The sequence below is a fragment of the Lepidochelys kempii genome, chromosome 5, assembly GCF_965140285.1.
Source record: "Lepidochelys kempii isolate rLepKem1 chromosome 5, rLepKem1.hap1, whole genome shotgun sequence".
Classification (NCBI taxonomy): Eukaryota; Metazoa; Chordata; order Testudines; family Cheloniidae; genus Lepidochelys; species Lepidochelys kempii.
The window spans coordinates 110,974,076-110,987,256 of record NC_136384.1 but is presented as its reverse complement, the minus strand read 5'-3'; the positions used below and the strand labels follow the sequence as shown (position 1 = coordinate 110,987,256).

General features: G+C 41.2%; 1 protein-coding gene across 5 annotated transcripts in view; it reads right to left on the bottom strand.

Annotated features, from left to right (window-relative positions):
• Window positions 1-13,181, bottom strand: part of CNTLN (centlein) — a 284,448-nt gene that overhangs the window by 142,872 nt on the left and 128,395 nt on the right. For 4 of the 5 annotated variants that reach the window (XM_073345467.2, XM_073345462.1, XM_073345464.1 and 1 more), the window contains one exon: window positions 7,982-8,155. The exons of the other annotated variant lie outside the window; for it this stretch is intronic. In XM_073345467.2, coding sequence (XP_073201568.2) covers window positions 7,982-8,155 — 174 coding nt within the window. The remainder of the gene's footprint in view (window positions 1-7,981; window positions 8,156-13,181) is intronic. 5 annotated transcript variants of the gene reach the window in all.

Genomic DNA, 13,181 nt, shown 5'->3' with positions numbered 1-13,181 from the left:
TGGCAGAAAGAATTCCACTATTATTGTATTAATCTATATAAAGTATTTAGATTCAACATATTGAAATTCCTAATCTGAAATTGTCATAACTCAGGGACAAGATCCCATACACTCCATGTGTTTTCAGAAGTTCTTATGCAAGCTGGAAAACAAACTGGAGATATAAGGAAGCTCATTGCATTAATGTTTAAAATACTTTTACAATGTGGTATATATTTAGTATGGTTACATGTTACCTAGGAGGAGGATAGATTTCTATGAAAAAGCAAGATCATTGGTCAATATTTTTTTTATATGAAATTTTGGTCAATATTTTCAAAAGTGACTAATTATTTTGTCTGCCTCACTCAATAAAGTGCTCAGTCTGAGACGCATTAAAGGGTCGAACATTTAAGATTTTGCAAAATCAGGCTCCTTTAAGGTATCTGAAGTTGGGCACTCAAAAACTGAAAACACTCACTTTTGAAAATCTTGGCCTTTGTGTTTATAGTCAATATACTAATCAAATTTCACACATACCAAACGCAAATCCATGTCTACCATAGTATCTAGTTACTACATACCTATATTTAGTGGTCTTACTAAGAACTTAAAATGTTATAAGTGTTACAGGACACCTTATTTTTCATGAGCAGCGAGTTAACTTCTTTCTTAAACTTCATATGTGTACAGAAGGCTGAGAAAAATCTGATTGTCCAGAAGCTTGGGACTAGAAGTCAAAGGGGAAGGTTACTTACGTTATAGACGTGTGGTTCTTATGGGTATTTATTGTGGGGGGGGGCATGAGCTTTGTGTGCCCAGGTCTGCAAATTCTTCAATAGCAGTGTCCATTGGTCCACGTACCTGAGTCTCCTCATGTTCCCAACCGAGGGCTTGTGGAGCTTCATGGACTGACCGTCCCTCCAGTTCCTACTCTACTGTGAATCCAAAGAGGACCCGAGCAGAAGGGAAGGAGAGCGGGTTGTGAATACCCATATGGACCATACATCTCCAAGAACTCCAGTTGCTATAAGCTTCCACTCTTCGAGTGCTAGCTCCTCTCTGTATTCACTGTGGGTAATGCCCAAGATGTGCTCATTGAGGAGGAGGGTGCAAGGAGGTGTGTTGCACCATAGACTGAAGGATTGCTGAACCTAAAGAAGCATCTCCAACTGAAGATTGAATAAGAGCATCACGTCTGGTAAAGGTGTGAATGCAGCCCAAAGTTGGAGATCTACAGATCTCTGAGATGGGAGCTCCTTGCAGGGAAGCCACTGAGGCCACATGGGCTCTAGTTGATTGGGCCCTGACAGTCTGAGGAGGAGCGGTTTTGTTTAAGATGGTAAAAAAGAGGCTGCAGATAGAAATCCACTTAGAGTATCTTTTGAAAAAGACAGCTTCTCTCTTCAATTTCAGTGATAGTGGCAAATAATCTTGGAGCCTTCAAAAAGCATCTTGTTCTGTGTAAGTAGAAGCAATATATCAGGAACTTCCTGTTCTGCTGGGTTTCAAAAAGGTATCTTGATGGGATATCTCACTGACGGAAGATGTAGTGCCCTTCTGACAGGTGGAACTCCCACTTGTGATCCCTGGGCAAATGTCTGCTGAGGCTGTCCGCCAGGGAATACATTGAGAATCCTCTTGTGAGGGGATCCCTGAAAAGGGACAGGGAGAGTGTTGTGTGGGGGAGGGGAGGGAGAGACAGGAACTCTCAAGTGTGGTCAGTCAATACGATGTCCAAGACCCATTTGTCCAGAGTTATACGGTGCCACATTGGGAGAAAACAAGCCACCAAAGGGAATGGAGGTAACAGGTGGTATGAAGGCTAGTTGATGGCTCTCAGGCATCCTGTCAAAATGTTATTTTGGCAAGTGGCTGGGACTGAAGAGAGGAGTAGGATAGTGCTGTGTGCCTGTCATGCTGGACCCTCTATTGTTTTCTGGGGGATGGGTAGGTCTTTTGGTGGAAAGAGAGAGGCTGTGGGTGGTATCTAGAAGGACGAGGCCTGAAACGTTTTCTGTGGGAGTATGGATCTCTAAGGAGAAGACGGTAGTACAAGAGTAGTTGATGGGTGTGTGTGTGTGTGAAATGACATCTATTTTTTCACTAAAAAGATTGTTACCCTCAAAGGGAAGGTCCTCTACTGTTGCCTGAACCTCCTTGGGGAACCACAATGCCTGCAACCATGAGGCCTGTCTCATGGCTCTGAGGTAGCCATGGAGTGTGACACTGTCTGACCGAGTGACACTTGGAGGGAAAATATTGCTACGTCATATTTAGTGCAAAGGCATCCACATGATTTTGGAAGCCCTGTCAGGGCTGAAAACCACTTTGCTGGGTTGCCATAGGGATCGCTGGTTCCAAGTAATTTTCTTCTTATGAGTAAGAGTCATCAGACTCTAGCGGTGGAGCCACAAGACCTGACTCCAATTGACCAGGGACAGGAACTGGAGAATAATGCACCGGTGGTGTCAGGCCTTGCACCTCACAGCTGGAGCTTGGGAGCAGTGAATGTTGAGTTGACAGTGTCATGAAATCTCTCAGCAGGATCGGATTTGAGAGGACCGTATAAATTGCCAGATCCTCAACAAAAATGTATCAAAGTCTTGCTGGAGGAGAGCTGGCTGATGTGTTAGGTATGGCCAGCATCACCTTGGGACCAGATTGGTACCGCCAGTGCATAAGGAGAATGGTCTCTTCTGCCTCTGTGTAGTGCTGGAACTGGTCCTGCCCTTTCAGTGTGCAGTTTTGCAGCACTGGTAGGAATGTTATTACCAACACCTGCCTTTTTCTCTGAGTTCTGGATACACCCATTTGGGGACATGGAGTCTCAGGCAGTGCTGGATGAAATAGGGAGGGAGACCTCTTTTTAGAGGATTTGTGGGGTGATTTATCCCTCTTCTTGCAAGAATGTTTACCCTTGCCTTCACTGTGTCTTCATTTCAGTCTTTGGGCTCGTAGGAGGACACTGAACTGGCTGATCCTGAAGCCAGAGAGATGCTACCAAGAGGTTCAGGTTGGGTAGAAGGGGATCAGGAAGGCCCAGGGTCTGAATAGGCCTCACTGAGAACTCCATAAGGTGTCTCTGAAGTCTGAACTCTTGAAGGTCCCTGGTACACAGTGGAAAAGCATGACAGAGGTCACATCTCAAGGCGATGTGGGAATACAGGCAGCTCTTATACGGATCACTCATCAGGAATACCAAGAGGCAAGTGAGCCAGAGTTTGAAGCCTGGAACCTTGGGCATAACAGATGCCCCAAAAAGTGAGGGAGTGGAACAGGGGGAAAGCCCTCTCATCCCCAAACTAACTAAACTAAACAGTACAAAAACTAACTACTAAAACCTAAAACAACATACAGGATTAAAGATAAAGCAGGAACACTGGCAGTGAAGAGACACAGAAGGGTCCTGCGCTTGATCACAATTAGCAGAAAGAAATGAGACATGGTCGTTCTGTGCCACCCCTTATGCCCTCAGTTGGAAGCATGAGGAAATGCAGGTACCGACCAACGGACACTTCTGTTGAAGAATTTCCAGTCCAGGGTGCATGGAGCACACATGCTCCCACAGTGAATACCATAGGGACCAGCACTCAAAAAAGAATATCATGTTTCCTGTCCACAGACAAGGAGAACAAGGGAGGCTGGAGGTGGCCTGACCGATATCAGGCACAGCAGCACTGAGCTACCAGTCAGGAGGAAGGGTGGAAAGAAGGTGAGACAGGACCAGAGAAGACCATACTCCCTTGATGGCTAGATGGCAGAGGAGTCATGAAACTTTTTTCTGTTGCAACATAGGGTCACAGTATAGAAAAGGTAGAGAACTATCCCCGTTGATGACAGTGACACAAATAACGCCTAATGAGAAGTAGTGGAACTAGTAAGAACCAACTACTGAACATACTTCAGTTTGAATAAATTGTTGTCTGTTAAGTAATCTGATCAGAGATCTGTGGAGAGAACAGACTGGGTCTCGGCTTTTCAGCTGCAGTCAGGTAATTCAAAGGCAGTCTTTGCCAGAAAACTGAAGTTTAATTTTCTAGCCAAGTTAAAGTAGGCTGTGTAGTAAAAGGTGCTGCAATGTGATTGCCTGGGGCTGCTGCAAAACTCAATTTGATTTCAAGGGGAGATGGCTTCTGTAATACCTTGCCTCACAACTGCAAACTTAGTTGCTTCTGCTGCCAGGTTTAGGCACTTTAATTTGCAAATCAATCCTCAAATTACACAGTATTTTAAACACATTTACATCAAAACTATATATATACACAGATTTGGTTGCTTTAAACATTTAAAAAAACCCTATTTGGAACAAAAAAAAAACTAGTCTGTTTTTTTTGTGGGGTAGAGGGGAAGATAGATCAGCCTGAATGAAGAGAGATCAATGCTGAAAGCTTTCATGGAAGTAGTCTTAAAGAACAACCACAAAAAAATATGCTAAGTAATGTGAGAAACAGACATAATTTCACTTTCCACTATTAATGGAAAGATAAATATCTATGGGTTTTATGACAGAAAGATGAAAGATTTTGTGTAACTTGTATGGGAAGTTTTTTTATATGGATAGTCTTCTAACTGGGTGAGCAACTTTAAGAACTGATTCTCTATACATGAGACCTCTCTGCAAATCACATGAAATACATGCAGCACAAAGTGCCACTTTTTCCACAAGAATCTTGTACAACGAGTTTACTCCATAAATCGTAACATGGGAAAAACCAAAACTTTACCAGGTTTTTTAATAATGAATGGAACTATTAAAGATCTTAAAGTTAAGCACATACTTTGCTGGATCAAGGTGTTTTGGTGAATTGGGCCTAAATCTCATTAGATGAAGGTAACTTGGCCTTCTGGCTGATGCCTTGGGCAACTGTGAGCTAATTCTGATATATCCATCAGAATGGGTTGCCACTAAGGTCAGAGCACTAAAGATATAATTTGATGTCACCTATTGGGAACATTGCAAAAACTGAGTCAGGGGCTCATGTAGGCCAAGTTAGGGGTGTTTGTAAAGAGAGCAAGGAAGGTATATTTGTGGGAATATTGTATTTCATGGTGAATTTTATAACCATTGTGACTGAATTCTCACTTACTTTTCAAGAAGAGGAATGAGGATTTCTTATTGCTTACTGCTTTGTAAAAGCTAGCAAGGGGCTGTACTGGAAAGTATAGCAATGAAAGACAATCTTGGTCTGCATGTCCAAATCCATATCACAGGGATGACAAGACAAATGACAGAGAATATGCAAATTTAACAAGGCTTTTAACCATTACATCCCTTGTCTTTCAGAAAACATAGCTTTTTGCTGAAATACTGTTCTCACTGTCCTATAGTGCTGAAAGATGTATTATGTGAATGTCTACAGTTGACATCATCAAAACAAGCTCATACATACATTCAGACACACCAAAGTCTCACACACTAAAAACAAAAATTAGAAGCTCTGCAGAACAGTCCAAAAGAGAAGAACAAGAAGAATGCAGAGAAATTATTTTGTTCAATGACTTGATTTTAATATACCTGAAAGAGACAACATCCCCAAAATTGGGACAATCATATTTTGGACAAACAAATTTAAAATTTTAGCTTCCTGTGAACAAGTGATCTGAAAATAAGTATTTTCCAAGCATAACGTACAGTATGGAATACTGAGGAAGAGCTGACCACTGAAGGTCCTGTAACTTAGGGTATGTCTACACTACGAAATTAGGTCGAATTTATTTTAGAAATAAATTTTTTTTCGTTTTTTTAGAAATTGGTTTTATATATTCGAGTGTGTGTGTCCCCACAGAAAATGCTCTAAGTGCATTAAGTGCATTAACTCGGCGGAGTGCTTCCACAGTACCGAGGCTAGAGTCGACTTCCGGAGCGTTGCACTGTGGGTAGCTATCCCACAGTTCCCGCAGTCTCCGCTGCCCATTGGAATTCTGGGTTGAGATCCCAATGCCTGATGGGGCTAAAACATTGTCGCGGGTGGTTCTGGGTACATATCGTCAGGCCCCCGTTCCCTCCCTCCCTCCGTGAAAGCAAGGGCAGAAATCGTTTCGCGCCTTTTTTCCTGAGTTACCTGTGCAGACGCCATACCACGGCAAGCATGGAGCCCGCTCAGCTCACTGTCACCGTATGTCTCCTGGGTGCTGGCAGATGCGGTACTGCATTGCTACACAGCAGCATCAACCCCTTGCCTTGTGGCAGCAGATGGTGCAATAGGACTGGTAGCCGTCATTGTCATATCCGAGGTGCTCCTGGTCGCCTGTGTGAGGTCGATCAGGAGCGCCTGGGCAGACATGGGTGCAGGGACTAAATTTGGAGTGACCTGATCAGGTCATTCTCTTTAGTCCTGCAGTCAGTCCTATTGAACCATCTTATGGTGAGCAGGCAGGTGATACGGATTGCTAGCAGTCCTATTGCAACATCTTCTGCCAGGCAGGCAAGAGATGAGGATGGCTAGCAGTCCTATTGTACCATCTTCTGCCAAGCAGCCATGAGATGTGGATGGCATGCAGTCCTTCTGCACTGTCTGCTGCCAGCCAAAGATGTAAAAGATAGATGGAGTATATCAAAACAAGAAATAGACCAGATTTGTTTTGTACTCATTTGCAAACCTCCCCGCCCTACGCCCGCGTCTAGGGAACTCATTCCTCTAGGTCACACTGCAGTCACTCACAGAGAAGGTGCAGCCGAGGTAAATCTAGCCATGTATCAATCAGAGGCCAGACTAACCTCCTTGTTCCAATAAGAACAATAACTTAGGTGCACCATTTCTTATTGGAACCCTCCGTGAAGTCCTGCCTGAAATACTCCTTGATGTAAAGCCACCCCCTTTGTTGATTTTAACTCCCTGTAAGCCAACCCTGTAAGCCGTGTCATCAGTCGCCCCTCCCTGCGTCAGAGCAATGGCAAACAATCGTGCATCTGAGTTGAGAGTGCTGTCCAGAGCAGTCACAATGGAGCACTCTGGGATAGCTCCCGGAGGCCAATACCGTCAAATTGTGTCCACAGTACCCCATATTCAACCCGGCAAGGCCGATTTAAGCGCTAATCCACTTGTCAGGGGTGGAGTAAGGAAATCGATTTTAAGAGCCCTTTAAGTCGAAATAAAGGGCTTCATCGCGTGGACGGGTGCAGGTTTACATCGATTTAACGCTGCTAAATTCGACCTAAAGTCCTAGTGTAGACCAGGGCATAGAATACTTGGTAGTCTTCATAAGGGAACATCTTTGAGAAAGCAAAATGCCACCCCACTTTATTACTGACTGAATTGTAAGCTAGAAACAGGGGGGTTTCTGTGAGTTCCCATGTGACATAAATGCCTTTCACCCCGTGTGCTCTATAAAACCTCAAGAACAAAATCTTAGAAAAGGAAGTTGCTGACTAGTTTACATTAATACCATAAATGAATATTCAACCATTAGAATTATTTTAATATCTATTTTATTAATAAGTAATAATGACTTTAAATAGAAGAAGGAACATAATTATAAATAAAACAACAAATGATCTGGAAAGATGCAATCTAGTACTTTACAAAATAAAAGCTATCTGGACTATAAACTGAAGGAGTTCTAGTTTTAGTACTTTGTATAAAATAAAACCACTTCATATTTAAAAATTCAGAGGCATCATTTTGCTTTATTTACAAACTCTTATAAAATAAAAATTCTTATTACTTATATTTCCATAGAAAGGAAAGAAGGGTATCCTAGCAAACAGAATGAAATACTTAATATTCATTTTAAGAAACTTGCAAAGAATTTGGCCATTAAATAATTTAATTATATTAAGAATCCTTTATTCTGTGTTAATAAGGTAAAAATTTCTACTCCCTGAAGTTATTTTAGCAAGTCTTTGGCAGATAATACAAACACCCTTCAAACAAGCTTCCAGAATTATAAGCAGCATGGACAGTTATTAAAACAGTTGTTATCTGAACCCCTGAGCAAAAATGTTTGGCTTTGCCAGCCTCATTTTGACATAACAATACAAGACAATAAACTAACCTACCTTGTGCTTTCTTTCAGACTTTACGTTTTTGCTTTCAAGGATGTCTGTGCTGCAAAAGCTATGCTCTGCTAGATTAAGATTTGCTGTTTTCAATTTTTCTTGCAAAAACTGTATTTCAAATTTCTGTGATGCTATAAGACACTCTAGCTCATTTAAAGAAGGTTGTTGAAATTCCTAGAAAATAATAGCACATGTTTAATTAGTAACATTAAAAACCACAGAATTGTAATAAGAAAATTTAGACAAAGCTACCTTCAGAAACAAGATCATCTACATCATGAATCTGTGCAAGCTGTAAAAGCTTCCCACCTTGGGAATCCAAGGTGTAGTGATCTATCAAAAACAACTCCTTAAGATCTAAGCAAATGTATTTTCACAACATCACACTTTTTTAAAATCAGGAGAAAACATTAAACAATTCATTTATAATGATTTACAATGTCTGTCTCCATACAAACATTAAAGCAAGTTGGTGAAAAACAACTCCTGCAGTCATTTTAACTCCTACATGAAAAAAGTCAGGATTTCTTGACAAAAAGCTTTAACTCCAAAATTCATTAGTGCTAAAAATTAAGATCCCAAGCCTCTTGGTATCAATAATTACAAAACTAGAAGATGAACAGCAGTGGCAATGTTACTCTCAGTAATACTTTTGTAATTATTTTAGAGTGACCAAAAGCGTAGCAGATGCCTCGCAAAAATACGTAAAGACACAGCCCTGACCTGTGGAGCTCGTAATGTAAATTCAGGCGATACAAATAATGAGGGTCAAATTTAACAAAAAAGATGGAAGAGAAGAAATACAAAAGAGAAGAGGAAGAGAAGGTTAATGACACTGGATCAAACTGTTACTCAGTAATTCATGTACACATTTTCATGGTGCCACTGGATTAGATTTTTCAAAATTTTTAATTTATTAACTCATTTTATAAAGATTCCTTGGCATAATATAATAAGGCCAAATTCTTCTCACCCTGGGCCTGATTCAAAATCCATTGAAATCACTAGAAAGATTTGCATGGACTTCAGATCAGGCTTCTGACGTACAAAAGTACCATCATTTACTTTAAGGGGACTACTCATTTCCATAAGGAAAGGAAGTTGCTAGAATACCTATTAACACTTATTATTTCTTCATCCAAATATACACATCAGATGATCTGGCCAAAAAAAATCCAAAAAACCAAAACTGTGCTGCAAGAAACCATTTCTTTAAGTTTGCTGGACAGTTTCCACATTCAAGCATATCGTCAGACACATAGCAAAGTCTGAGCAAAAGGGCTTTGCTCACAAGTGAATACACTAAAGATGCAGCAGAATTAAAGAATAGGATAGTGGACATAGACACATGATTCCTTCCGTTGCAACTTTTTGCCCATAAGCACTATGAATTCATAGTTCCTGCAAGTAAACATAAAACCAGAAATATCAAGCACTAATTTTGTAAACATAATAAATAAGGTCACTCCTCAGCCAGACACAGAGAGAAGAGTGGGAGACTCTTCAGCGTGAGGGAACAAAAATGGTCAACACTCTTATTGGCACAGTTCGTTTAACAATCTCTATTGCATTCTATAAGCTATTTGAGACTGTATGTGGTTGCAGATAGATGAACACTTCCTCTCCCCCATTTCTGATCCCTAGGGACACTAAAAGGCAAGCCTACAACGACTGGGAGATCATAAACAAAAAAATGAAAAAGCGAGGAGAAAGTGACAGGACTGGTATTTGGTTTGCCAATCACAGAAAGGAGGATTTCTATGAAGGTAGGATTCTTCACTTTACAATTAGACAGAGCTTCTACACTACACACAGGTGAAAATAACCCAGAAGAGAAGAGTAAAGCCAAGGAATAAAGGGTCTTTGCTGTTTTTCATTTAAGTAATATACTTTAGGATGTTAGATTTTATGGAGCTTTTCAATCAAGTTTGCGTATATAAAATTATCAAAAAAGGTTCAATACAAAATAACGTCCTCTTTTTCATTCTAATAAACATGCACTCACACCCATGTCCATAGATATTAGATTGAATAAAAGTTGTTTGCTGTTAGATTTTGCACTACATGTAAATGATACATCCAATAGATATAAAACAGTTCCTTGCCAGCTTGCGAAAAGGGAGTGGACTCTCCAAACTCAAGGTACGTCTACACTTACCAGCCGTGTGCAGAGTACAGAAACTGCACACCCAGCTAGCACAGTTCTAAATAGCAGTGTAGATGGTAGGACACGGCTTAGGCGAGTAAGTGCCCTATATGACTAAAGCCCCAGGGCAAAGAATCTATGCAGCTTTCTACATGTCCAAGTAGTGCTTACCACATCTGCAGTGTAGTGCCCTCTGCCTCCCCACTGCTGGAGCATTTCTATGCTGCAGTGAAAGTCATGATGGGGCTTAAGCAGTCAGACCTAGTGGTCAGAGCAGGAGTCAAAATCAGGAACCTGAGCCAAGAATCAGAGTTGTGAGTCAGGCAAAGTGTCAGAGCTGGAGTCAGGAGAAAGGATCAGGAACCAGGCAGGAACACATCAGAAATCAAAGCTCATGAGTCAAGTGAGAATGCAAGGTCCAAAGAAGCAGCCAGTCAATAATTCATCCAGTTGCACAGACAAATCCCTGTGCTTCCTTCTAGCTTCAATAGCACAGCCAGACCAATCAGAGGGGTCAGGCGCTCTGCCAGTCAGGACTCTCATGGGCAGTGCCTCTGGTGGGGCTCGGGTTCCATTAGCAACTCAACCCAGTCATTAATTAGAAGCTGATGGATGGCAGCTGGAACATGACGGGTGCTTGAGTTCACATGGAACTGGGATCAAGATCCATGGATCCTCACAGGGAAAGGCTCCAGCAGCTCCCCCTGGCAGAGCCTTTTCTTGCCACAGTGAAAGGCTCCAGCAGTGGGGAGCTGCCAGAATCTTTTACTGCATATGTAGCTACACATACTGCAGTGGCAAGTGTGGACACAGACTGCCTTTCACCGCACTGTGCAGCTACACATGTACTCTACACACAACGGTGTAAGTGTACACATAGGCTCAGTTATGACTATTTTAATTCAGGGCTATATTTTATTATTTCCATGAAATATAACTTTTTCAAAAAACCCTCCAAGACATTTATACTGAACGTGAACCAGTAGGATTACAGTATCCAAATAAACTTAAGTCCTCCTGTACGGTATAATTATTGGCTGGTTACTGTATTTCTGCTGTCAAATTTCCCCAGTCACCAATGAGATATGCATATGTGTTATGAAATGAAAATAAACTTAAGAACCAGAAAATGGTTCCCTACCCTGAAGTCAATGGCAAAACTCTCGCTGACTTCAGTGAGCCCAGGATTTCACTCAACAAATTTTTCTTCTGTTTATCTCTCTTTTTCTCTAACTGTAAGAGTTGTGCAAAAATGAACATGCAGGGGTACTCATTGGAAATAATTCTACTAAATGCATATTTTCTTGTTATCTCCTTTGTACACACACACACAAATATACATATTTCTCTGGGTTTTTATTTTATCAGAAACTTTTGAAGGGTCTGTGTTCTTAAAGTTATGCAGTAGATTACCATTACCTATGTAGAATTTACTGTATATTTCATAGGTATGAAGTCTTCAGAACCTACTGTATATTTTATAGGTATTGCTCTTTCTGTGGTTTCAGGAACTCTGAGAACTCACACCTTATTCTGAAGATATTTATTTTCAAGACTGAGATTCTCTCTAATGAATGTAGTGGTTTTTTTAAGACATTGTGTGTTACCTTCCAGTATTTTAACCTTTTCTTTACCACCTGATATACACTTTTCTATGTTTACCAGTCTGGTAACAGTTTTTTACTTGAGTTCAAAAGGACTTCTGAATTTCATGAGTTTTTAGATTTAAAATTAGACATTTTCCAAACTATACAAATTTAATCAAAGCTATCTCAAAGTTCAGCTGTATTCAGATTTGGGGATATGGCTCAGGTGCATATCCATTTCACATTGCATTAATGTAATTTTGTGTACTAAATTTCCTTGGCTAGGAGAAAAAAAAATAGTGAAAAACTAATTCTGAAGTGAAGGGGTTTACTTTTGTGCTAGCCAGGCTTTTCTTCTAACAGAAAATAACCGACTAAAGAAATACTATTCCAGGATTTGTAGATCTTGAAAGACAGAGTGAAATTGTCAGACTCATAGTGAGGAGTGGTCACTGCCCTTTTTCAGCACTAGCAACCCTCTTTAGTTGTTAAGCTTTTCATCTGCACTCTTGTTTGGGTGCTGCAATACAAATGAAAAATAATAATGGAAATGTTAAAATTAAACTGACAGAAATTGCAGATTATTCACTGCATCCTGACATTAAAAAATGGACATGACCTTAAGTAGGAGTGGTGCTGCAGTTCAGGACTTAGGAAAGTAATCAAGTCTCAAATCCTGCACCCACACAGTCCAATCCAGAATGTGTACTAAGGAGATCTGCAAAGACTGCAAAGAAAAAAAGCCTTACGACATACTAAGGAGCAGCAGTGGAGCTCCTCTACAACTGCTAATGCAGAATCCCTGCTGTAGTAAACCTATTTCCCACTAGCTGGAATTCTAAGTCTCCACAAGGATGAGAGAGAATTGTCAGTAGCTCCATAAAATTTCAATTCCTTCAAGTTTGTCCCCAAATCCTAAGGTTGCATTCAAAGTCCCTGTACAGTTATACTCCTACACAGTTGCACACACACACAGATTGAGTACACATTAAAAGCAGGCTCTCAGAACTGCCAAAGGTCAAGCATCTCACCTTGGGCATTTAGCAATCCTGTCACACCTCCCCACAGCACTACTGGAATGTAATGTACCCATCAGGGCAGCAGGGATTTTCTTGTAGTTTTTCCACCAGTCACCAGGGACCACAACGATGGAAAAATAGGAGGCAGCCAAGCTGACTCTCCCACTTCTCCTCTTGCTGGATGGATCCAAGTGAGCATGGAGTAGCTGGGATCAAAAAGGTGACCGCTGTGTATCCCAGAGGCAAGTGACATAAGGTGTCAAAGACTGGCAGAGACTAGGAGTAAGACAGGGACAGAAAGAATGGTCAGAGAGTGAGAGCAGGACATGTGCCCGGGGGGAGGCGAGGGGGGGGCTGGCAGACAATATGGGGACAAGGGCTGAAAGATGGATGCAGAGAAGGACAGAGGCTAAAGTGGGTTGGGGCAAAGATGCGGATATTGATCCAGG